This window comes from Neomonachus schauinslandi, chromosome 5 (genome assembly GCF_002201575.2).
Source record: "Neomonachus schauinslandi chromosome 5, ASM220157v2, whole genome shotgun sequence".
NCBI lineage: Eukaryota > Metazoa > Chordata > Mammalia > Carnivora > Phocidae > Neomonachus > Neomonachus schauinslandi.
Genome location: NC_058407.1, coordinates 47584833 through 47612110, shown reverse-complemented (window position 1 = coordinate 47612110; position 27278 = coordinate 47584833). Strand labels below are relative to the sequence as shown.

The 27278-nt window shown below is 37.9% G+C and overlaps 1 protein-coding gene across 3 annotated transcripts; it reads left to right on the top strand.

Moving 5' to 3' along the window:
- MDM2 (MDM2 proto-oncogene) lies at positions 1–26941 on the top strand. 3 transcript variants are annotated; one of them, XM_021678670.2, is made up of 12 exons: positions 1–368; positions 884–955; positions 1105–1189; positions 4140–4214; positions 6455–6588; positions 9873–9922; positions 13526–13593; positions 13723–13819; positions 18608–18768; positions 22702–22857; positions 23610–23687; positions 25886–26941. In XM_021678670.2, exons 3-12 carry the CDS (start codon positions 1109–1111, stop codon positions 26447–26449), a joined length of 1464 nt encoding a protein of 487 aa, XP_021534345.1. In that variant the 5' UTR covers positions 1–368; positions 884–955; positions 1105–1108; the 3' UTR covers positions 26450–26941. The 3 variants fall into 3 exon arrangements, with proteins under 3 accessions (XP_021534345.1, XP_021534347.1, XP_021534346.1); XM_021678672.2 differs by lacking the exon at positions 884–955 and having other exon boundaries at positions 1–207; XM_021678671.1 differs by lacking the exon at positions 884–955.
- The last annotated feature ends 337 nt before the right edge of the window (positions 26942–27278 follow it).

Genomic DNA, 27278 nt, shown 5'->3' with positions numbered 1-27278 from the left:
GCCGCAGCTTCCGGCGCGCTCCCCTCGGGCGGCAGGGGGCGCGCATTGGGCGCCCCTCGGCTGGCTCGGCTCCTTTTGGGGCCTTTGCGGCCCTGTGTGGCTGGAAGGAAAATGGAGCAAGAGCCCGAGCCCCAGAGGCAGTCCTAACCCCTCTGACCGAGGTCCTGCCGCTTTCGCCGCCCGGAGCTTCCTTCTTCTCTCGACCTGGTGCGTTCGAGCGCCCCAGTAGCCTGGGCCCTGCGAGTAGAATGGTCGCCGAGGCCCAGGGCGTCGGGCTTCTGCGCGCCCACTGAAGGGAACTGGGGGGCCTCGAGGGTCTCCGCTCCCCCCAACTCCAGGCGCGGACAACCCCGCTTGGTGAAGAGCAGGTACCGGCCGGGAAGCGCGTGGGCAGTTCTGGGTTTATTTTGTGACTTGGGTCTCCCAGCTCGCTGTCGTTTGCAGCCTCTTCCCCGCCCGCAGCCTTTGTGCATTTGGTGGTGGGGGGGCGCGGGGCACGTGGGTTTGTGGAGGTTTTTGTTGGTAGGACGCGAGGTTGTGGCCGCTGGGGAGGAGGGCGGGGTTTCGGGCCCGGGAGCCCGGCGGGCAGAGGCCAGGGGGCTCCGCGGGTGGTCGGGGTAAAGGTCACGTGGGCGGGGGTGTGTGTGCTGCGCTGTGGTCCGCAGTCTCCCGGCTTGGGGTCCGGATAATGACAGGTGCCTGTTCTGTAGCCTGCGTGAACCCGGCGCCGTGTCTGGGCGAGTTTGGGCTGGTTCTGTGGGCAAGTTGACTCAGCTTTTCCCTTTGGGCTGGTCAAGTTCGGACAAGTTCCTAGGAGGCAGTAAAAGGAGCTAAGTCCTGACTTGTCTCCAGCTGGGGCTATTTAAACCATGCTTTTTCCCAGCTGTATTCATTGGCGATTAGAGATAGATACCTGTGGTCAGCGACGTAGAGCACTTATTCTACACCGATCCAGGTAAGGACCCGCTTGCTACTGGCTTTAGTTTTAATAAAGACAGTATTTAAGGGCATTATTTATATCCTTTCCATATGACTCTGGTTTTTTTCACAGATGTTTCATTATTTCAAGTTTTTATCTTGTGTGTTTCTTTTTCCCACTCGTAGGCAAATGTGCAATACCAACATGTCTGTGTCTACTGATGGTGCTGTAAGCACCTCACAGATTCCAGCTTCGGAACAAGAGACCCTGGTTGGTATTTTTGTCTCAAGCGTAACTTTTAAGAATATTTTATGAGGTGATCTAAATTCCATAGACCCCATTTATAGCACGGTTCTCTAAGTGAAATTGTATGTACACAGCTTAAATTCTGCCATTTATGCCAGGCATAAATGTAAAAGCTGACTGTAAGAATCGGTATTTATTTTCTTAGTCTTTTATCACCCTGGATTTAATATTAAGTTCCATTAACATTCTTAAGCATGGATGCTGAAGTTATGTTTGTTATTGACCGATTTTTTTTCTATTTTGACTTGTCAGTATTTAACTTTTTAGGTGGTTTCTAAAAGTCACAAAAGTAATTCATGCTTGTAAAGATTTTAGGCATTACAGAAATGCAAAAGGTGGAAGCTGAAAATTCTAGTCTTCTCTTTTGATCATGTCTCCTTTTAGATTTTTCCTATGTGTGTACCCACATATATATGTGCAAATTTTAATCTGTTATTGTCTTGTTTTGTTCTGCTAAGACAGGTGTGCAAATTCCATCCATGTCAATAAATCTATAGAATTCTGTTTAATGGCTCCATAGTGTACCAAAGCATTAGTGTACCTTTTTAGAAATTTATGCCTCTGCTATAGGTTTTTTTGGATAGGTTTTTTTAAAATTGCCTTTAGTTTTTGATTATTATAAATAGTGCTGCTTTGTACTTGTATCCTGTGTTATGTGACTCCTTCTATAAGATTTTGTATACAGAACTCCTGGGTCCTAAACTATACATATATTTGATTGCTATTCATAACTTGCTAACAAGATTGTGGCAGTTTTCATCTCTGCCAACACTGCGTATTATCACTTTTTATTATCATTTTGCTATTTTTTTGGTAGAAGGGTCTGTATCATTGTTTAAATTTGTATTTCCCTGATCTCTCTTGAGATTGGGCATCTTGTCATTTGTTAAATCATTTATTTCATCTGGGATTTGCTTGGTCTTATCTCTCCACTTTTCCTTTAGGTTTATTGCGTTTTTCTTAATAATTTGTAGTAGTTCTCTGGTTTAAAATTTATGTAACTTTTATCATTGACAAAGGTTGCATTTAGTTTTGTTGTCTTTTTCCTATTGAGAATGTTTTTATGAAGTCAAATTTATTGACTTGTTGGTTTTTGCATTTCATATCATGCTTTGAAGAACTCTCCCATCCCAAGATTATACAGATATAGTCCTATATATTCTGGTAGTGTTTTTAATTTTCACATCTAGATCTTTGGAGTTTATCTTTTTGTTATTAAATGTAAGATTAAGAATGGTATTGTCTTTTATAGTTTTCTTATTGCATGTCTTTTAGGTCTTAATAAAAAACTGATGACTTTCCATTGCAGATTTTTATTTTGAGTTGTTCTATGTAGTTTGAAGTTAATATACATACTTTTTTCCTCCTAAAATTTTAATTTTTTATCTTTCAGGAGAGAGTTCATTCTTTAAGTAGCCTGAAAGTAAAGTGTATATGTAAGCACACACACAAAAAAGTGTGATCAGAACAATTAATGAATGATTCAGTACCACACTTGTGTATTTTAAGTTTTTTGTTTATTATTATTATTATTTTAAAAGATTTTATTTATTGAGAGAAAGAGCACGAGCAGGGGGAGGGTGCAGAGGGAGAGGGAGAAGCAGACTCCCCACTGAACAGGGAGCCTGATGTGGGACTCGATCCCAGGACCCTGGGATCATGACCTGAGCCTACGAAGGCAGACGCTTAACCAACTGAGCTACCCAGGTGCTCAGTTTTTTGGTTATTAAAGAATATTCTGTTGATTAGCTGGAAATAGGCAATTTTCTTAAATCTAGTTTTGAGAGTTAGATTCCAAACTGAGATGCTATTAGATTTCAAAGTTAGGCAAAGGACAGGAGTATATTGAAGAGAGTCACAGAGGCACCAGTCTGTGTGGAGGTGGCAAGCTATAAAGACACTTGAGTTTTAAAGATTTTGATACAGCAACAGTTAGGGAGAAAGTGTATTATATCCCTACCTCTTTGCCAGTTATTTTCTCAGTACCACTTGGAAAACCTCTAGATCAGGGTCAGGCACACTATAGCCAGTGGGCCATATTTGGCCTCCTATTTTTGTAGAGTTTTATTGAAATGTAGCCATGGCCTTTGGTTTACATATCTGTACTTCTGAGTCAGACCAGCTGGCAGGAAAAGCTTAAAATACTTACTATCTGGCTCTTCATAGAAAAAATTGACCCTTGCTCTAGTTGGTGGGTTCCTTGAATAGAGCTCATGTTTTATTTATCATTCCGCCCACCCAGCCACCCACACCTAGCACTGTCTGGTGCATGGTAGAAGCTCAATAAGTGTTTGTCAGTAGATATTTGAAATGTAGACCCACTAAGAGGTAACATGATATAGTAGGAAAGAAAATGATGGTGTGTAGTTGAGGGTTGTGAGTTGCTTTCTCAGATCTGCTCTTAATTATCCTTGTTATTTAAGTCCTCCAGCCTTCGGGAGCCTAACATGTGGAAAGAAAAGATTGGGAAACAGAGCTAAAGACTTACTCTTCTCTCTTGGATTTTGCAATTTAGTTTATGGTAATCTCATTGGAGTATTCCATTTATAGTTAAGTTTGTAAGGTAGTAAGCAGATAATAGAAATAGCTGGAGGAAAAAGAAAAATTTTCACTGCCTTGGCATGGATACTGTGTTTGATTGCAACTGATGATACTTGAGGATTCTGTGATTATTTGCACAGTAATAAAATCTCAGCATTTTTTTTTCCAAATTACCTTGACAGTGATATTCAGTTTCTATAGTCTGTTACATTTAGTGAAAACATTATGACTTAGTTTTTTAGTTCTAACCTTGTGAGATTGTCAAATATAACGTCTGCTACCTTTATTGAAATTCTTCATGGACATCTTGCTGTGAGGCTTATAGTTGTGGAATAATTTTGGAAGTATAATAGCAGCTTTTTGTTCTTTGTAGGTTAGACCAAAGCCTTTGCTTTTGAAGTTGTTAAAGTCTGTCGGTGCACAAAAAGACACTTATACTATGAAAGAGGTAAGCTAAATTAAGAGTTAACAAGATAACTAATGTCTTGCTAGTTACATGTAGCCATGGGGAGAAATTGGCCATATAGAGGGATTTTTCAGTAAGCAGCAATATTAAGTGTTGTGGTCATTTGGACTATAATTTGAAGCTGAAATTCTAATTATACTTGAATATCATTTCTCAGCTAGGAACTCTGAGACAGAGGGAGGCTCTGTAGGGGTTCTTAGCATTTTTGTGCTGTGGACCCACTTGGCAGACTGGTAAAGTCTTCTCAGAATCCTGTTTCTAAATGCATGAACCAAAATGTATAGGATTACAAAGGAAACAAATTATGTAAGATAGTTTTCAAAATACTAAACATGTTTGTGATATATGTGCTTTTTTGAGTGTTTTTTATTAACACATTAAATAATAAGATGTAGCAGCAGATCTAATAAATGTAATTTCAAAGTAGTGAGGAGTACAGTTAGTATTTTGAGATGTTTACACCAAGCATAGTATGATAAGAAAACACTTGTGATTTTTATTGGTGACATAAATCACAGGTATTACTAATACTTTGTGGTTTGTTGCCTATATTCATAATTGAAGGAAAAGCTAAATTTCAGTTAAAAGTTAGTGAAAATATAGAAAAATTTTTTTTTCCCATCCAAATTAATGGACCCCCTGAATTCTATCCAAGGACTTCTTGGGCATCCATGGATCCCAGGTTAAGAACTTCTGCACTAGAGATACATGAGTACAGTATACTGATCTTTCTGGGATAGAGGTGAGCTGATTCATGAACATATGTTCTATTTAATGGATACATTTCAATGTAATGTTCTCTAACTTTAATTTTGTGCACAGAAGCATGATTTTCAGTGAGAGATTGGGCCATCTTAGGCAAAATTTCATTGTGAATGAAATGTGCCTTTTCCCCATCTCTCCCACTTAGTTTATGGGGCCCAGATTGTTTAAAACACTGAAGTAACTTATCTACATCAGGTTAGTGGGTCAGGAAGAGACTCTACACCATTTTCCTTTTCAGCCACACTTTTATAAACTTCATTATGGGATGTTTGGTAGGAGTGTAGGTTCTCTTCTTCTTTTCCCACTGTCTGTCAACTTATCTTCAATTCATAATCACCAGGGAATATTTCTTTAAGTCTGAGGCCTTCTTAACCACTTAAGTCTACAGACAGTAGGGGAGCTTGCAGGGGGGCATCGAGGTTAAGGATGTTTCCGAGGTTAAGGATGTATTTAGGGCTCTTAATTTGGGTTTGACCTCATTATCATCACGTAATTGGTTAAGGAAACAAAAAGGTATGCATTTAGTAGTAGAAATAAGGAGAAAATTGATCAGGCCATTATAAAGGTATAGAATGCTTATGCTAATCCATGTAACAGTAATATATATACTTATTGTCTGATTGAGTTTTCAGTTGCAGGATCTTTGTTCTGGGGCATATGGGAGAGTGATGACAGCTAGTATGGGGTGGTAGAAAAAACACTAGACTGGGAGTCAGAAGACCAGGTCCCATTTCCTTATCTTTAATACAGTGAAAACAATTCTATGAAATATCAGAGAATGAGGCAGTACTTGTAAGAGTACATTTAAACTGTAAAAAAATTCATACATATTTAGGTGGTTAATAGGTTTGTATGTGGATATCTTAAGGTGTATCACTTCTTTGTCTTAATGGAGCATACAATAACTGTATATGCATGGTTCAGGGTCACTATTTTGATTATTGTTGCATAGATTGTATTGATATCTTCAAGAGTTTATTTTATTCACTGAATTCTTCCAAACTGTTGTGTAGATATAATTGGTTACTTTCCTGTGGTCCTCATCCATGATTACCTCATAGGCTGTTGAGATGTATGGTGTTTGGGACTATTTACTATTTACTAAATGACTCCAGGTCATTGCTGTATTTTAGTTGCAACTTTTTCTTGCTCTCAATGGTTTTGCATTTTGCTGCCTTTTCCCTTCTTCCTAGTATGTAGTACCTAGATATATGGGCAGAGTTAAAGTCTGTTACGTACACACACTCATTTAAGTAAATTGGAAAAGCAGTGTCTACTCCCATCAAATTAAAAGGAAAAGATTTAAAAGCTTTTAGAGTACAGAATGGTTGTTTTTCTAGACAGTTATGGGTTTGGTAGCAGGTTGTTTAACCATCTTTAGATAAATGAGATATTGAATGTATTTGAAACTAACATTTAATTTTCTTTAATGCTCAGAAATCCTATTTCTATTTCAGGTTATATTTTATCTTGGCCAGTATATTATGACTAAACGATTATACGATGAGAAGCAACAGCATATTGTGTATTGTTCCAATGATCTTCTAGGGGATTTATTTGGAGTGCCAAGCTTCTCTGTGAAAGAGCACAGGTAAATACTTCAGCTCCATTGTAAAAAGCCGGCGGGACAAACGTTTCAGTTTACCTGCATCTTCACTGCCTTTTGTCAGAGAAAAATTGTTCCTGTATATATAAAAGCTGCAGAAATTTAATTTCTTAGTAATAATAGCATATTGCTTGAGAACCTGAGTTCTGGAATCTTATAAACCTGGGTTTGAGACCTAGCTCAGTCATTTACTGGCTGTGTGACTAGGTAAATTGATTTATCCTCTCTAAGCCTCAGTTTACCCTACTTGTAGGGATAATATAAATACCTCATGTGGAGGTTATGAAGAGACAGTGTGTAAGAAGCAGTGTTTGACACATAGAAATCATTTAAATGTTAGTCACCGGGGCACCTGGGTGGCTCAGTTGGTTAAGTATCTCACTTTGGCTCAGGTCATGATCTCAGGGTCCTGGGATGGAGCCCTGAGTCGGGCTCCCTGCTTCTCCCTCTCCCTGCTTGTGCACACACTCTCTCATATAAATGAATAAAATAAAATCTTTAAAAAAAAAAAAATTGGGACGCCTGGGTGGCTCACAGTTAAGCATCTGCCTTCGGCTCGGGTCATGGTCCCTGGGTCCTGGGATTGAGTTCCGCATCGGGCTCCTTGCTCAGTGGGGAGCCTGCTTCTCCCTCTGCCTGCCGCTCCCCCTACTTGTGTGTGCACGCGCGCTCGCTCTCTCTCTCTCTCTCTGACAAGTAAAATAAAATCTTTAAAAATAAATAAATGTTGGGCGCCTGGGTGGCTCAGTTGGTTAAGCGACTGCCTTCGGCTCAGGTCATGATCCTGGAGTCCCGGGATCGAGTCCCATGTCGGGCTCCCTGCTCAGCGGGGAGTCTGCCTCTCTCTCTGACCCTCCCCCCTCTCATGCTCTCTATCTCATTCTCTCTCTCAAATAAATAAATAAAATCTTTAAAAGATAAATAAATAAATAAATAAATGTTTGTCACAGTTACTGTATATTAAAAAAAATTATTATTGCAGTTACTTTCAAAGACAATCTTTAGATCACACTGTGGTAAAGGCTTAAGTTTGAGCCTTACTTTGGAGATTATTTTGTCATATACCATTACAGCACTTAATCAGCTGAATTTAACCCAGATAACATTTCTAGAATTACTCTACTGGAAACTGAAGACTTTTTTCAGTCTTTCTTTCCTTACATTTGGAATTCCTTTTCCCATTTGGTTTAGCACAGTCTGTGTGGAGCTTAGCATGCTTGTGTATCTTCATAAATGGAATGAATACCTTTCACCTGAAACAATTAACTTAGATTCTAGTATTTAATGTTCAGTAATACTATAGCTAAAAAGATAGTAATTAAGTGGAATATTTACAACTTTAAAACAATTTTATTATATAAGCATAATGTATATTATTGGGCAGTAGGAAAAGACAGAAAGCTAAGAATAGAAAAAAGAAGACTATAGTTTATCACTGAATGGTAATTTTTAAAAATATTTTATTTATTTATTTTGAGAGAGAGAGCATGAGCAGAGGGGAGGGGCAGAGGGAGAGGAAGAAGCAGCAGGCTCCCCACTGAGCAGGGAGCCTGATGTAGGACTCCATCCCAGGACCCTGGGATCATGACCTGAGCTGAAGGCAGACACTTAACTGACTCAGCCACCCAGGTGTCCTTCGAATGGTATTTTTACCTGTTGTTTTTATATTATGTGCAGATGTGTTGTGAACATACCATATTTAATTTTGTCACGCTTCTTAATTTAACACTATATAAACATCTTTCCATTAAGAAATCACATTTATCTAATAAATTTATGTTACTATTTTATACTTGGCCTTGAGATATAAGCTTTATTTTTATAAATTTAAGAATTAACAGGGGCGCCTGGGTGGCTCAGTTGGTTAAGCGACTGCCTTCGGCTCAGGTCATGATCCTGGAGTCCTGGGATCGAGTCCCACATCGGGCTCCCTGCTCGGCAGGGAGTCTGCTTCTCTTTCTGACCCTCTTCCTTCTCGTGCTCTCTGTCTCTCATTCTCTCTCTCTCAAATAAATAAATAAAATCTTTAAAAAAAAAAAAAGAATTAACAGTATTGGTGATTTTGTACCCTTTGAGTGTTGAATTTTCTGTTAATGTTCTGAGGTATTGTATAGTTTCTCATATTGAAAGTGTAATTTAAAAGTTATCTTTGACTTGAATTCTAATATGTTGAGAGGTTAAACACTGGGGAAATTACTGACTTGGAAAAGAATAGGAATAGGAATATTGATATTTATGAGTTTATGGAGCTGTATCATTAGTCCCAAAGGTGAAAAGAAATATTTGGGATTGGCACTTCCCCTTAATCATGAGAATTAAAAATGATACCATGTGACCATAACATTGCCTAAAATCATTAGTTAAAAGAAAAGTGTACCATAACATCAGTGAAGACTAAAGTAAGTGAATTGTCTTCCTATTGGGATGTAAGCTCCATGAGGGCAGAGATTTGTTTCCATTTTATTCCTTTTTTTTTTTTCCCAGTTTCTAGAACAGTGGTTCATAGTGGGTTTTCAGTCTGTATTTATTAAATGACTGAAGGAAGCTTCATCTTTTAATAGATTTTAAGATCAAGAAAGAAAATCCAGGGGCATCTGGGTGACTGTTTGTTAAGCGTCTGCCTTCAGCCTGGGTCATGGTCCCAGAGTCCTGGGATCGAGCCCCATGTTGGGCTCCCTGCTCGGCAGGGAGCCTGCTTCTCCCTCTCCCATTACCCCTGCTTGGGTTCCCTCTCTAGCTGTCTCTCTCTCTGTCAAATAAATAAATACAGTCTTTAAAAAAAAATTAAAAAAATCCATTAGGTGATTGGTTCATGGTTAATAGAAGTCAAAATCAAGTTCTTCTATAGTGGGTTTTGCATAATGCACTGCCTTTTTAGGCAGTCTACTTCTAAGCTTTAAGCACAGAGCTAAAAATTTTCTTTTCTGTTTGAAAATACATATATCAACCTGCTTTCTGCATTCACACCCTTGGGTCTTTTGGTAAAGTCCAAACAAGGCACATTTCAGGAAATGGAGATAGGAAGTCTTTTCAGCTAGAGAGACCTTTGTGATTAGTAAGAGTAACTGTGTGTAATCATTGTACAACTAATTATCATGCTACTTTTTAGGACCTAGAAGCTTGCCAGTGATATAGTTTGAATACAGTGATTTAAAATTTAGCTTGTGTACAATATAGTTCATGCTAATATGTATTTAAAAGTCTGGTTAAGTCCAGTTTAATATATTTTTATTTTAAAATGTACATCTTTTTTTTTTCCTCCCTACAAGGAAAATATATACAATGATCTACAAAAACTTGGTAGTAGTCAATCAGCATGGTAAGTTAATTTTGAATACGATAAACAAAACCATAAAAATATTTTAAACACATTTTGTATATGTGGAGTCATTTAACAGGAAGAAATGAACTACATGAACTAAAATAATAATACTAAGGGTCTAATGTCTGTTTCCGATATGTAAAGTTAAATACCTTATTCCATCAATTTAAGCCTTGGGATATCAGTATTAGAATTTGTTTTGAAAGATAATTTCTGGGTTTTTTTGGGGGGGGTGGTTTCACAAGCATTTATTAAACACTTTATTTTTAAAATTTATATTTTCATTTTAATTCCAGTATAGTTCATATACTGTGTTGTATTAGTTTCAGCTGTACAATGTGGTGATTCAACAATTACATACATTAGCTGGTGCTCATCATGACAAGTGCACGCCTTAATCCCCATCACCTGTTTAACCCATTCCCCTGCCCACCTACCCTCTGGTAACCATCATTTGTTCTCGATAGTTAAGAATCTGGTTTTTGGTTTGTCTCTCTTTTCTGGTTTTGTTTCTTCAATTCCACATATGAGTGGAATCATACGGTATTTGTCTTTCTCTGACTAACTTCACTTAACGTTATGTTCTCTAGGTCCATCCATAGTGTTGCAAATGGCAGGATTTCATCCTTTTTTATGGCTGAATACTAATTCGTGTGTGTGTGTGTGTGTGTATATCTCACATCTTCTTTGTCCATTTATTTATTGATGGACACTTGGGCTGCTTCCGTAATTTGGCTGTTGTAAATAATGCTGCATATGGGGCGCCTGGGTGGCTCAGTTGGTTAAGCGACTGCCTTCGGCTCAGGTCATGATCCCGGAGTCCCGGGATCGAGTCCCGCATCGGGCTCCCTGCTGTCAGCAGGGAGTCTGCTTCTCCCTCTGACCCTCCCCCCTCATGCTCGCTCTCTCTATCTCATTCTCTCTCTCAAATAAATAAATAAAATCTTTAAAAAAAATAAATAATGCTGCATATATCTTTTCGAATTGGTGTTTTTGTATTCTTTGGGTAAATACTCATTAGTGGAATTAATTACTGGATCATATGGTGATTCTATTTTTAATTTTTGAGAAACCTCTATGCTGTTTTCCCCAGTGACTGCACCAGTTTGCATTCCCTCCAACAGTGCGTGAGGGTTCCTTTTTCTCCACATTCTTGCCAACATTTGTTGTTTCTGAAAGGTAGATAATTTCAAGGCATGCTTACTTGAGATATAATCAAACCTTGAAACATGTATTGAAAGGCTTTGGGAAGTAATATAGATACCTAAGTAGGACCATTTGGATGAGCCCTTTTTTGTTGTTTTTTATAATAGACAAAACTATCAATTTATTCAGGTAAGTGGCATTTAATTTCCCTACTTGTAGACTTGCAGTTCTTAACTGGTTATTTTTGGGTTACATACTCCCTGGATAATCTGATGAAAGCAGATTGTATGTGTATTTCAGAGAGATACACATAAAACATATACAGTGGTATGCTGGTAAATGTTTAACAGCCCACTTTTCAGGGGGAAAAGCCCTGATTTGTGGTGTTCCCTGCGTTCCATGGTGTGAATAACTCCCACCGTGGCCATTTTCAGGCTACATACATGGAGTTGGTAAGAAAGGTATACAGTCCGCTTTGAGTACCAGTAGGAGCTGGCTCCCAGCACACCATAGATGTCTTAAAGCCCATCCTTGAACTACAATTAAAAACTGTTCTCAGAAGCTTGTTTACTTCCTACAGGGAACTGGCCACTTTTTTGTGCTTCCACTATTCTGTATTTAGACTTTATTGTTACGTTGTTTTGTTACACTTGTTTGCATTTCTGTTTCTTGTATCCTAATCAGGTTTGCATTATGCATCAGCAGTACAGTGTTTTATTAATATGATGTTTAATAAATGTGTTGAGTTGAATGGTCTTCCACAGTTAGGACTTAAGACCCAGAAAAGGGCATCACTGTCTAGACTGGTGACATGTTTTATTGTTTTACAGAGCTCTTTATGAAATCAAATGAAGGCAAATAAAACAAACTACTGTAGTATTATAGTAGTATTTTCAGTTTTCTTAAATATTATCCCTGATGTGTTCATTCATTCATGTAAAGAAACCTTGGTAGATTACTAGAAAAATTTTATTAATGAGATGGTAACCTGTAGATTACTTAGGTTATTTCCATTCTGGGTTTGTTTCAGATTTCAGTTTAGTAGAATTAACTTCCTCCTGTAACCGTGTTCTCAACCTGTCACACCTGGTACTTCCTTTTTATTACATCTGTATTGTAACATCTCTTCTATTACATTAAAACAAAATAAAACCTCTCTTTATGTACAATGTAGAGTATATATATCAGTATAATACATAACCCATAGTGTAAAGAAATAAACTATTATGATAATGTGCATAAATTCAGAATGTTGATGTGTGGGCCTGACATTCCTATTAAGATGAAAATGTTTCCAAGGGAGTAACAAAGCGTATTTGATTATGATTTTTGGCAACTGTGTATACTCCCTATCTAAAATTTTGACTCTGAGCTCCAGGTCTATACATCCAACTACAAACGAAACCTACCTACCTGAATGAGTATCATCCGCTTAGTTCATTATATTTCCATCGTAATCTGTTTATCTTCTGAAGTTTCTCTCTTGGTGAATGGCACCACGATTTATCCATCCAAGGCAGAATCTTGGAGTCCTTCTTGACACCTTTCTCCCTTGCCTTGTATATCAGACCCCAGGCCTTGTTGGTTTTTACCTTTTTAACTTGTCTGGAATTGATCTTTCTTCCATGCCTTGGTTTAGGCTTTAATACTTCGGCATTTGTATTATTGCAGTTACTGTCTGGCCCTGGCCTCCTTGCCTCTGCTCTCTTTTTCTTCTATTTTGCCTAAGTGATTTGTCACTCCTCTGCTTAAAATGACCATTTAGGGGTTCCTTATTCTCTGGATAAACTTGCTGTGAACTAGCAGATCAGTTTTATCTATTGGATTAAACCTTTTTAATGGTGAGTGGCTGCAGCAGTGCCACAGGGCAGATTCTGAACTGTCGATGGGGAAGAATGCAGTGATGCAGACCTGATGGCAGGAGTGCCACTCGTTGACGTCCTTGTGCTGTTTCGCAAGACACACAGGATCCTTTATGATCCTGCTTGCATTCCAGGAGTAATTGACTACCTATAATTCCCTGCAACAGGCATTTGTAATTCACTTCTGGATGCTTTTTTCACGAGGTGTTCCCTCAGTCTGGAATAGCCTTTCTTAGTTCTGCTTCTTCATATTCTACTATGTGAAACCTTTCCTGATTCCTTGCTCCTCAGACCCTGCCCTGTCCCTACCAAATAATCATTGCTCTGTATTCTTCACTGATTTACCTTATAATACTTCTTTTATCCTATTTATTATACTTTTATTACTGTTAATGTAATACTACTCAGTATTAAAATTGAATTATCTTATTTACATCTCCAGTATCTAGCATGGGGTTGGCTCCTGGGAGATACACATTTAATGTTTGTTGAAAGGTTAAATTGTGTAAGGAGTTTGTCCTGGACTGACAAACTAGTTTTTCTTTCTTAGTTTGTGATTCTTTGTTGTTGTTGTTGTTTTTTTCCCCATCAGAACCATCAGATTCAGGCACATCTGTGAGTGAAAATAGGTGTCACCTTGAAGGTGGGAGTGATCAAAAGGTAATCTTGAAATGAACACATTCTAGTGTGATGTTTCTTAAAAGTTAGGTTATTTTAAACCAATTATTGTTAGCTTCCTGGTGTTAAAAGTTTTTGTTTTGTTCCCCCCCGCCCCCCTTGAATGCTTAGGACCCTGTGCAAGAGTTGCAGGAAGAGAAACCTTCATCTTCAGATTTGGTTTCTAGACCATCTACCTCATCTAGAAGGAGAGCAATTAGTGAGACAGGTATATATGCTTATTTGACACTTTCAAACAGCTTTTTACTGTTTATTCTCTAATAAAATTAATGCATTTAGGCTTAATGAAATTGTGCTTTTTTTTTGCTTAGGTGAATTTCTGAGTTTCATTTTTATTTTTATGTGATTTATTTGGTTTAAAAATTGCTTTCTTAGCAACATTTTTCTGGTTGACTATAGCAGGCACGGTTTCCTGGGCCCCACTGGAGTTCATAGTTAGCTGTCTATTATTCAAGATAATAGAGGACAAGCGTATAAACTCTATTTTAGTCCTTAGTTACCTTAACAGTTAAAATATTTGTTTCTAATAAGTGATAAAACACACGATTCAGTTTAAAAGCAAAGTGAATAACCTCTGGAACTGAAGATGAGATAAAATGGCTGAGAACATTTTTACAGAGAAAAGATAGTGGAGGAGGAGGAGGAGGCTATGTTGCTTGATTAAAAGTCATAATAACTAAAACTGTATGATTCAGATGAAAGAGTTGTTCAGCAGATCAGTGAGATAGAATAGATAAACCCGGACTAGTGTGTACATGAGAGCAGAGGGCGGTAAGGACAGAGGATGTTTTGTTAACTGCATGGAACAAATTGTTAGTTATTTGGGGAAGAAAAGACAAGTTCTATCTGTACCGTATGCCAAAATGAATTCCAAATAAGTTTAAAAAATAAATGAAAAAAATTATATTTGAAGGATAGTCACTTTAAACTCGACAGTGTTAATACCCTTATTACATAAAAAGTTCCCCAAAATTGATTAAAATATTAAAAATCCATATAGCAAGAAGGCCAGAAACCCAAGTTTTTCGTAGTTAATACAAATGACTGATAAATATGAGGAGGGAGTGGATGGATCTTCATGATTTCACTTTATAGACAATAAAAAATGCAAAAGTGTCTTTTCTAGGCTATCACATTAGCAGAGATGAATTTTTGACTCATCCTTGTTAGCTTGTGTGTTGGTACTGATGTACTACTGGTGTATAAGTTGTTGGTGTTAAACCTTTATGAATTATAAAAAGGCTTGTAGTTCTTACCATTATTCCAGTAACTGTACTTCTAGAAATCTATTCTAGAGGTATAATCAGAAATTCAAAGATTATATATGTAGAGACACTAATTACAGCATCATTTATAACTGAAGACCTATATAGTAGAAAATGTCATCACTCTGGTTCAGGCCATTGCCCTGTCTTTTCTTGACCATAGCAACAGCGTTCTGATTTTCTTACTCTTGCTCTTTGTGTTCCTTCATGTAGTACCAAAAGAGATGGTAAAAGGTAAATTGAATTGTATCACTTCCCACTTAGCCACTTTTGTTACTTCAGTAAAACCCACACTTTTTGGGGCGCCTGGGTGGCTCATTTGTTTAAACGTCTGCCTTTGGTTCAGGTCATGATCCCAGGGTCCTGAGATCCAGTCCCACATTGGGCTCCCTGCTCAGCGGGGAGTCTGTTTCTCCCTCTCTCCCTGGCTTGTACTCACCCTTGCTCTCTCTCTCTCTCTCTAAGAAAGAAAGAAAAAGAATCTTTAAAAAAAAAAAAAAAAAAAAAGACCCCCTTTTTACCTCAGCCTACAAGGCCATGATCCTACCTTTAACCTGGTTTTTGGCCTTTTCCGCCTACCTTTATTGTTTCCACTGTGCTGATTATTTGATTCCTCGAGTCAAAACTCCTTCCTGTGTTTGCACACAGTTTTTTTCTGCCAGCAGTTCTTCCTATCTCTGCTTACGTGGTCAGTTCCTCATTTTTCTGTTTTTGCTTAAATGTGACCTTCTGAGAGAGGCTGTCTCTAATCAGCCAGAAAAGCAGATTCTCTCTTTCCCTTAGCCCCCTGCTTGTTTCCCCATAGTACGCATTATAGCTTGTAAATAATTATGTTCCGGTTGCCTTGGTGTTTGAAATTAAACTTCCTCTGGTGGCAGGGATGATGGCTGACTTCACTTTTGTATACCCACGGCCTAGCACTGCGACACAGTAAGCAGGTGCTCAGATTTGTGGACTAAATCATTGAATTATGAGGAACAGTATAGGGGCGCCTGCGTGGCTCAGATGGTTAAGCATCTGCCTTCGGCTCAGGTCATGATCTCTGGTTCCTGGGATCCAGTCCCTGTGTCAGGCTGCCTGCTCAGTGGGGGTCTGCTGCTCTCTCTCCCTCTGCCTCTCCCCCCTGCTCATGCTCTCTCTCTCTCTCTCTCTCTCAAATGAATAAATAAAATCTTTAAAAATGATGAACAGTATATGAACCTATGTCACGGACACCATATTCTGCAGCCATTAAAAATAATGTAAAAGAAGATTTAAGAGAAAACCATCCCAAATTGTACATTTAGTATGATTCAGATATGTTTTTTAAAAGGAAATAAAAAATGAAAACTGGAGAATTATTACAGTAAACTTTTTTTTTTTAAGATTTTATTTATTTATTTGACAGAGAGCACAAGCAGGGGGAGCGGCAGGCAGAGGGGGAGGAAGAAGCAGGCTCCCCGCTGAGCAAGGAGCCTGATGCGGGGCTTGATCCCAGGACCCTGGGATCATGACCTGAGCTGAAGGCAGACGCTTAATGACTGAGCCACCCAGGCGCCCCTACAGTAAACTTCTAATATTGGTTTCCAATGGTAGCACTACAAATGATTACATTCTTAAAAATTTCCTGTTTTTTTTAAGATTTCTATAATGAGTAATATAATACTTTGTCACAAAAAAAGCCCCAAATATTATTTTTAATGGAGGTAAAAATTATGAATCAGCGTGGTTTAGGCTCTAAGATCACCTTTTATAGGGAATATAAACATGATTAAGAATTTCTATCAAGAACTTGTGATCTAGTTGTGGAGATCAACACAGAATTACTTAGAAGAGTGTTTGGGCAATTCAGAGGAAAAAGATGTCTTCTGGCAAGTAAGGTCAAGAGAAGGAAATGGAGTGAGCAGAGGTGTGCGAGTTGTACCTGTTTCAGGCATGTGGATTATAATTTATTTAATCCCATAACCCTGTTTGGTACTTAGATAAAAGGCTGCAATGAGCACCTTGCCACATACATCCTTAAGTAATTATGCAGGTATTTCTCGATCAATCTCTAGGATAGACATTGCCCACAGAATGTATTATTTTAGATTTCTACCAACAGTTTATAAAAATGTCCTTTCTCTCAAATCTCTTGAAACTCTCATTTTAAATTTTGTAATTCTTGTGGGTGAAAAATGGTATCTCATTTTAATCTTGTTGCGTGTCCCTGGTCAGTAAGAGGTAGGAGATTTTTTCATATGTTTATTAGTTCTTTGTATTCTGTGAATTGCCTTTTCATAGCTTTGACTTTTTTTTTTTTAAGATTTATTTGAGACAGAGCACGAATGAGTAGCGGGGGCAGAGGAAGAGGGAAAGGCAGGCTCCTGCTGAGCAGAGAGCCCGATGTGGGACTCGATCCCAGGTGCCCGGGATCATGACCTGAGCTGAAGGCAGATGCTTACCCAACTGAGCCACCCAGGGGTCCCTTGACTTTTTTATTTTAAATCAAGTTTTGTTTTACTTGATTGGTGAGGACTTGTATATAATGGATAGTAACTGTTTTATGTATGTTGCAGATATTTTCTTCCAATTTGACATTTGCTTTTTAACTTTTATTTTGCCATGTAAGCCTTAATTAACATAGTCTAATGTTGATAAACTTTTTCTTGAGGGCTTTGCAGTGTTACATCATACTTCCCTACCCCAGTATTATAAGAATATTCTCTTACAAGTATTTGGATGGTTTTATTCTTTGTGTTTGGCTCTTTAATTCACTTGGAATTTGATACACTACATGGTAGGACTCTCATTTATGTTCCTGACAGATTTGGTAACATTCTAGGTCAGAGATAATTCATTATTTAAAATAAAATAAACCATTTTCACTGCTTTTGATCCTTATTGAAAATACAGGGTACTGAGGAAATTGGAATGTAAAAAAAAAAACCTTCTAAGTGGTTCAGTCAGTTGGGCATCCAACTTGTGGTTTCAGCTCAGGTTGTGGTCTCGGGGTCGTGGGATTGAGCCCTGCTTTGGGCTCCGTGCTGAGCATGGAATCCGCTTGAGATTCTCTCTCCCTCTGCCCCTCCTGTTCATGCTCGCTCACTCTCTAAAATAGGTGGATCTTTAAAAAAAAAAAAAAAAAAGCCTTCTAAGTAAATTAAACATTATTGGTTCTTTTCAGAAACAAATCTTATATCCTAAAGTATGATTTTTGACAAACTTTGATTGGTTTTGATTGGTTAATGAAAACTCTAGATGGATTAAATTGTGAGTTAATGTAGATGACGTTCTGAAAGAAGCTTAAAACGCCTTTTTTTTTTTTTAAGTTTATTTACATATGTATATCAGTTATCTCTACACCCAACGTGGGGCTCATACTCATGACCCCGAGATCAGAAGTCACACGCTCCTCCTACTGAGCCCACCACACACCCCAGAAGCTTGAAAAGCTTTTTTAAAATGCAGTGTTCTGGGGGCCCCTGGCTGGCTCAGTCAGTAGAGCATGTGACTCTTGATCTTGGGTTCATGAGTTCAAGCCCCACATTTGGTATAATGCTTACTTAAAAAAAATACAGTGTTCTGTCTTAGCTCTCAGTTGGATTGATCCAATAGAAGTGTTGACTTTTGAAACAGTAGTAATTGACTATTTTCTCTGTTTAATATCATTGAAATTAAATTTTGGTACAAGTAGGTACTCAAGGCAGCTCATTTGCTACATGAATCACAGTATAGGGTTTTAATTGACTTGTCTTTCTTTATGTATCCAGAAGAACATTCAGATGAATTACCTGGTGAACGGCAGAGAAAGCGCCACAAATCTGATAGTATTTCCCTTTCCTTTGATGAAAGCCTTGCTCTGTGTGTAATAAGGGAGATATGTTGTGAAAGAAGCAGTAGCAGTGAATCAACAGGGACGCCATCAAATCCGGTAATCTTTTCATTTTAAATAAAACAAGATTCTTGAGGCGCCTGGGTGGCTCAGTCGGTTAAGCGTCTGCTTTCGGCTTGGGTTGTGATCCCAGGGTCCTGGGATCGAGGCCCGCCTGGGGCTCCCTGCTCTGCGGGGAGCCTGCTTCTCCCTTCCTCTGCTTGCTGCTCCCCCTGTCTGTGCTCTCTCTCTGTCAAATGAATAAATAAAATCTTCAAAGAAAAAGAAACCCAAAACTCTTGTTTTTAAAATCTAGTTCTAGAGGGCGCCTGGGTGCTCAGATGGTTAAGCGTCTGCCTTCGGCTCAGGTCATGATCTCAGGGTTCTGGGATCGAGTCCCACATCGGGCTTCCTGCTCCTTGGGAGCCTGCTTCTCCCTCTGCCTATCTCTCTCTCTCTCTCTGTCTCTCATGAATAAATAAATAAAACCTTAAAAAAAAAAAAAAATCTAGTTCTAGAAGTCCTAATAAGCATTTGGGTAGAATGCACATATATGCTGTGCTATTGCTGTTATACACAGTGCTAAATTTTTCTGTCAAATAAAACTACTAGTGGCTCAGTTGGTTAAGTGGCTGCCTTCAGCTCAGGTCAATATCCCAGGGTCCTGGGATCCCCTTCAGTGGGGAGCCTGCTTCTCCCTCTGCCCCTCACCCCGCCTGTGCTCTCTCTTTCTCTGTCAAATAAATAAATATTAAAAAGAAATAAAAATAAAACTATATAAATCTTTTCTACTCCCAACCCCAGGTTTGAGAGAAGGGTGGGAGATAGTTGTGGGGTGTGTTGGTAAAATTAGTACCAATATTAATAGTTGTTAATGTCATCCTACATATTGGAGAATCTTTGTGGGCCACTGCACCAATAGTAAATTCAAATAAATTGGAGTATAGGATGGTCTGCGGATTTTTGTTTTACTTTTTAAAAAATAAGGGAACAGAAAAGCAAATTTGGTTCAGTTAGATATCTTAGAATTCTAAGGCTGGTTTGTTTTGAATATTTAGAGTAACAGTATCTTTATTATTGTAGCTAAGTAAGTCAGCATAGTCTAAGCTACACATTTGCCATACGTAGGCCTAGATACTACTAAGCCTCCATACTAAGGCTGTGGAATATAGGTATGTTACTGCATGGATGGTGGGAGAGTTTTAGTACTTTTTGATTATTGATACAAAATCCCAAAGCATTAGGAGTAAAACTCTTAAGAGATGTCATTGAAGGGGCACCAGGGTGGCTCAGTCATTAAGCGTCTGCCTTCGGCTCAGGTCATGATCCCAGGGTCCTGGGATCGAGCCCCGCATCGGGCTCCCTGCTCCGCGGGAAGCCTGCTTCTCCCTCTCCCACTCCCGCTGCTTGTGTTCCCTCTCTTGCTGTATCTCTCTCTGTCAAATAAATAAAATCTTAAAAAAAAAGAGATGTCATTGAAAGAAGTTTGGTTAAAAAAAAAAAAAAAGGTTTTTGCTAACAAGAATACCTGACAAATGGAATATTATCTTTCTTGTCATTAAACATTTATCTTTAAAATACTACTAAAAATAAAACTTTTATTTGTGATATGGCAGTATCTCATGGTCATTATTCTGGATATTAGTGATCATTTTATAGTTCCTGGAAGGTGTAAGGGACTGAATCAGTTGTGGTAGTAAACTTATTCTTACTTTTTCTGTATTGTTACTTCTTACACATACTATGTTTACATTTTTCTCTTCCAAAGCAGTGATTTTAGTGGATACAGGATTTACTAGAGTTGTTACTTCTGTAGGCCACTAGATGGCACGGAGAGCAAGTTCTTCAGTCAGTCGGTCTGGTGGTGTTTTCTGTGCCAGGTTCTGTCTGGCCCTGGGGTGGAGTGGTGGTCAAGGTAGATATGGTCCCTGCCCTCAGGGGGAGACACATCATCAACAATGAAACAGGTAATTAATACATTTAATAAATGCTATGGAAAAAAATACGGGTTCTTGAGAAAAAGAAAAGTGCATTTACCTTCCATCTTTCTTATGGGTTTAATAAATTGAGGAACTAAAGGCTATATTCTAGGCTCTATACTAGGCAGTTTATATGATATCTCAGGAGCCTCAAATTCCATTTCCAAATGGGAAAGATAAGCTTGAGGGTTTTAAATAACTTGTTTAAGATCTCATAATAATTGCCACAGTTGGAATTCAGGCAAAACCAGGGACTTCTGACTTCAAAATTTAAGATCTTTCTGATGCTTTTTACATGTACAATATGTTAAAGTTTCTGGGTCATTCTTTTTTGAACATTAGCCAAAACTTTAAAAAACAGCTTTTAATTTGCTTTCTTCATAGCACCCTAGAATACAAGGGTTAGCAAACTTTTCCTGTAAAGGGCCAGTTAGTAACTTATTTTGGGCTTTGTGGGCCGTGTGGTCTTTGTTGCAGCTACTCAATCTGCTGTCGGGCTTAAAGCAGCTGTAGACAACAGGAAATGGCTGTGCTCAGTAAGACTGGATTTATAAAAGTCGATGGGCAGCAGGCCGTACTTTGCCAACCTGTACCATCGAAGATACTTGCTGAGACTTCAATCTGTCTTGTGATTTATCCCCATATTCTAAACTTAGTGCATTAAATGCTAGTTAATTGAAGTATCCAGATTATTAGGTTACTTTATTAGAGATTGTATTCTAGCTTGATGTGTAATATTAACCTCTTAATGGAGTCCTTGTTAAGAATTAGAACTGCAGCTTGTCAATTTTGCTTTTACTACTGCTTTCCTGACATCACTAAAAGAACAGTTGTTTGACCTCAGTATTTATAAAATACTTTGTTTTTATAGATAATAGAAATAATAATCATTTAATCCAAACTCCTCTTATAGATGAAGTAGCTGTGGTCTTTACAGGTTAAATATGTCCAAGGTTAAATAGCTCCTTAATGGCAAATCTAGAAGTAGAACGTTTGTATCTTGATTCTTAGACCAATGTACTTTTTCTAGTTCTAGCTTTCGACTTTGGATATGTTCCTCTTAGCCACTGACAGCAAATAATTATGGGATTAATGGTCTTATTAGGGTTCTTACACTATAAAATGAAGAACCACATGAGCTGATACAGAATTTTTAATTATTCTCAAAGTTCACTAAAAAATAGATCTCCTGGGGCACCTGGGTGGCTCAGTGGGTTAAGCGTCTGCCTTTGGCTCAGGCTTCCTGCCCAGCGGGGAGTCTGCTTCTTCCTCTCCCTCTGCCCCTCCCCCCTGCTCCTTCTTTCTCTCTTTCTTTCTCTCACTCTCTCAAAATCTTTAAAAAAAAAATAAATCTCATAATTTGTGGGTTGGAGCTACTAGCATTCTACTAGTCTGAAGATATGAAGAGATTAAAACATGTTTTTAACTCTTTTTAACTCTTAAAGTGTGTATAACTCAGATATCTGAGACTTATGTATGCAAAATTGTGTATAATGTATGTATAAAAATATGTAATTGATATGTACTTATATATAAAATATATTTAATATGTAAGTAGTAAAGATAATTAAAAGTGGAAGTGCTCTCTTGGTTTTGGTATTGACAGAAGCTTTAGCAAAAAAGGATGAGTGGGACTTAAAAACTGAAGTTATTCCAGCGAGAGAGGTAAAACGTGGAAGTTGAAGTGCCAAGTTTGGTTGAGGAAAAAAAATGTAGATCTGGTTGATTTTTCATATTTGGGGGGTCGGGCGGGGTGTCTAGTTGGAGAGAAGATGAAAATGTTAATACGGTCCTATGTGAACCTTGAATGTCAAGGGGATTTAGCCTTTTTCCTTTAATGGGATTTTGAACAGGGTAAATAATATTAATGTAGTAATAACCCAGAATCTTAATCTAGTGTCATTGTGCAGGGGCGATCTAAGGAGTAAATATGACTGCAGGGATGAGCTAGGAAGCTGTTACAGAGGCAACAGGTAATGTACTTTAACTTTTTTTTTCTCCCCCCTGATTTTAGGATCTTGATGCTGGTGTAAGTGAACATTCAGGTGATTGGTTGGATCAGGATTCAGTTTCAGATCAATTCAGTGTAGAATTTGAAGTTGAGTCTCTCGATTCAGAAGATTATAGTCTTAGTGAAGAAGGACAAGAACTCTCAGATGAAGATGATGAGGTAGTTTTATTTCTCTAATTAAAGTCTAAAGATCTTTAATATTTTCTGTATTCATTGATGACAATTGAAATAATGTATTCTGATTTCACTTACTCTTTGACTTTTGATTTGTTTGAACTAGAATATTGTTATGTGGACTTGAGGCTTTTTGTAGTTCCTTGTTGTCTGATTTATATTCCTGTAACTGCAAATGTCAAAAAGTCAATACTCCTTAATGAACATTTTTATAATAGTCTTATTTTTTTTTTAAAAATTCCCCTTTGGGGAGCCTGGCTGGCTCAGTAGGTGGAGCATGCCACTCTTGATCCTGGGGTCATGCGTTCAAGCCCCACATTGGGGGGTAGAGTTTACTTTAAAAAATAAATTTAAAAAAATTCCCTTCTTTTATTATTAATTTACTTTTTACAAAAGTAAAGTATGCACACAGTTAAAGTCACTGGAGGTGACTTCCTTCAACATTGCTATTTCACAGTTACTTAATATCTCCATATTTATAAAATAAAAATGCTTATACTGAATTTTTTGCCTTACTCATTTTAAACATCCTGTCCTATTGCCTTTTAACCATAGTGGGTCAGGATTTCATGGTCCTCCACTTTTCCCCCTTTATACTCACTTATTCCATTTGACCTTTGTCTCAGAATTTCTCATATATAATAGTACATGCTTTTCGTTTAGGACTTATCATGAAGAAGCTTTCCTGGTTAAGGAAAAAAGGTGATGAATTGATGCTAATGAATTTATTTTATTAGGTATATCGAGTAACTGTGTATCAGGCAGGGGAGAGTGATACAGATTCATTTGAAGAAGATCCTGAAATTTCCTTAGCTGTAAGTATACATCTGCTTTTTTAAGGAATTAAGAAAACATAGAGGTTAAGGTTAGAAAAATACAGCTAGTCTGCTTCCCAAAATGAAGTACTTTCTATAAAATTAAAATCTGTTTAGAAAAGTTTTAAAGCATTTTTGTTCTTTTATTTGTTGTGTCAGAATCTGTTACTGAGTTTTTCTTTTTTTAAGATTTTATTTATTTATTTGACAGAGAGCGAGTACAAGCAGGGGGCACAGCAGAGGGAGAGGGACATGCACGCTCCCCACTGAGCAGAGAGCCTGATGCGGGGCTCGATCCCAGGACCCTGGGATCATGACCTGCGCCGAAGGCAAATGCTTAACCGACTGAGCCACCCAGGCACCCCTGTTACTGAATTTTTTAGGGTTTTTTTTGTGTGTGTGTTGGGATTTGAACTTTGAAAATTTTTTTATCGAAAATTTCAAGTATGTACAGCATAGAGAGTAGTAGTATGTATTTCTAGTGTATTTATCACCCAGCTTTAACAGTTATCAACATTTTGCCAATCTTGTTTATTACTAGAGAATGTGGTAGGTAGGATTTGCCATTTAAGAATTCAGGACTGGGGTGCCTGGGGGACTCAGTCAGTGGAGTGTCCCAACTCTTGATTTCGGCTCAGGTCATGATCTCTAGGGTTTTGAGGTTGAGCCCCACATCAGGCTCAGCGCTCAGGGGGGAATCTGCTTGTCCTTCTCCCTCTGCTCTTCCCCCCCACTCCTGGTCGCATGTATGCTTGCTCTCTCTCTCTCAAATAAAACAAAATCTTAAAAAAAAAAAAAAGAATTCAGGACTAAGGGGTGCCTGGGTGGCTCAGTCAGTCCAACTCTTGATTTCGGCTCAGGTTGTGATCTCAGTGTTGTTGAGGTGGATCCCTGCATCAACCCTACACCCACCGTGGAGCCTGCTTAAAATTCTCTCTCTCCCTCTCTAAAAAATAATAATAAAAGAATTCAGGACTTAAAAATGTTTACATTTCATGCTTCATGGGGTTCCTGAGGTATTGGAAGTTGTGTTTTTTTAACTGAATATTAATGCTTTAATTTTTGTTCTTATTATTGCTTTTAATTTGGGAAATCTCATTTTTCTTTGCTAGTTTAAAAGTTATTATCCAAATGCAAAAAAGATGAAATTGTAAGATTTTCAAAAAAAAACTTCTGCTGTATTAGAAAATAATTCAGGTAACTAGTTGACTCATTTGATGCCAAAGATCCTGCAATTTATTGGGCTCTTTGAAGCACTTTCTTTCCCATATTGTAGAACTTTTGTCTTTGGTTTTATCAGTTGGGTAGTTGAGAACTTGAAAGAACTAATGTGGGAGAATGAAGTCGTCTCCATCCTTATACTGCTAATTTCTTAGGTTATTTGTGAGGCAAATTGAAAATGGTTATTCATGGCAGGTTTTACATGGACATTGTTCTCAGGCAAGAACCATGCTTCAGTTAAGATAGGGGGATAGGGATATGTTTGTTAAAGAGGCTGGGGATGGTAAGGGAGTTTATTATCCACATTGGAAAGGTTTGGGAAGTAAGTTGAGGTATGGGAGAAGCAATAAGCACTTACAGAGATGAGGACACAGGAAAGTAGAGGTAAGTAAGGGGCATACATTTTGGGTAATGACAAGGATGACAGATTTTAGCTGGCAGTGATTGCTGAGAAGAATGTTTTAGTGTTTCCTTTGTGTATGAAGTTAGGGAACACTCAGTTGAGCCCAGGTTTTAGAGCACTTCTGAGGCAGTCTTAGTCAATGGCGCATTGGGCGGTAGCTTCATCTAGATTGATTGGGTGGACATTGGGCACAGCATCCAAGGTTGAACCTTTAAGGGAGTGAAGTGAGTACAGGCCTCATTTTAGAATAAAAGGCTATATCACCCTTGCTTCAACTAAATGAACCAGCTTTGTCCTTAAACAGATAACTTTATTGGGACGTGGTTAAGATCACAGTGAATACATTTTTTGTTTTAGAATTCTTTAGCATGGTTTGGCTGAAAAAGTTATGTACTTTATAATCTCATGCTTGAGGAAAGATTGTTACATGTCAGATATTTTATATAAAACATGAAATGCTGAGAATTGAACTGTGTGATAGATTTTACCTCAGACATACTGAAGTTGCTAGTGTTGGCTATGACTAGTTGTGTTAAAGGGTTCCAGAAACTCACTCTGTCTTTTTTCATTGAAGGACTATTGGAAGTGTGCTTCGTGCAATGAAATGAATCCTCCTCTTCCACCTCATTGCAACAGATGTTGGGCCCTTCGTGAGAACTGGCTTCCTGAAGAAAAAGGGAAAATGCCTGAGAAAGCTAAGCTAGAAAACTCAACACAAGTAGAAGAGGGCTTTGATGTCCCTGATTGTAAAAAAACTGCAGTGAATGATTCCAGAGAATCATGTGCTGAGGAAAATGATGATAAAATCACACAAGCCTCCCAATCCCAAGAAAGTGAGGACTATTCCCAGCCATCAACCTCTAACAGCATCATTTATAGCAGCCAAGAAGATGTCAAAGAGTTTGAGAGGGAAGAAACACAAGACAAAGAAGAAATTGTGGAATCTAGTTTTCCCCTTAATGCCATTGAACCTTGTGTGATTTGCCAAGGTCGACCTAAAAATGGTTGCATTGTTCATGGCAAAACGGGACATCTTATGGCATGCTTTACGTGTGCAAAGAAGCTAAAGAAAAGGAATAAGCCCTGTCCAGTATGTAGACAACCAATTCAAATGATTGTGCTAACTTATTTCCCCTAGTGGACATGTCTATAAAAGTAGAGTTCTATATTTGTAACTATATAACCCTAAAAATTTAGACAACATAAAATTATTTTTTTACACATATCAAAGGAAGAAATTATCTGTACATGTAGATTTCTTCTCTGTAGTGTAATTTACCTACTCTGGGAGGGGCGATAGTAAATACTTCTTTTAGAAAAATTTTACTTTTGTTTATATTTGGGTTTTAATGTAATTAAAATTGGACATATAGCTCATCTTAACCCCTTACTCCTCATATTTTAAATGATTTTCATTTTCTTAAAATTTAGAGAAGTACCTGATTTTAAAAAATATAACATTTAAATATAAGTTATGTGCATTCAGGTTATGGTATGCAGTAATTATGCTACTTACAAAACATTCAGATCTGCAGACAGTTTCATTCACCATGCTTATTCATTAAATTGTCTAAATTTTTAGGTTTAGTATACTTATTTATTGATTTACAAATAAAAATATTAAATGATTAAGAATTGTTTCTAGAATGATTATTGGATTTTATAAACTTTTATAATAATGAGTTCTGTTAAAATAGAAATTATACTTGAATATCATCTACTTGGGTAATCAAAGGTGCAGGTGTGAATGTGCTTCTATTTTGGAACGGCCAAGGCTGCCCACTGTGACAGTACACCTATGAATGGACAGCTGGATGCAGCAGGGAGCCTGCAAGGCATCGAGTAAGACTCACCTGAGAGAATGATGTTACAAATTTACTTAGTAGGGCCATGAAATGCTGTTTTCTCCTTCCTGTTCACTTGTGTTACCACATGGCAGTTTGGCTTAAGTGGTTTCTCAACAAATG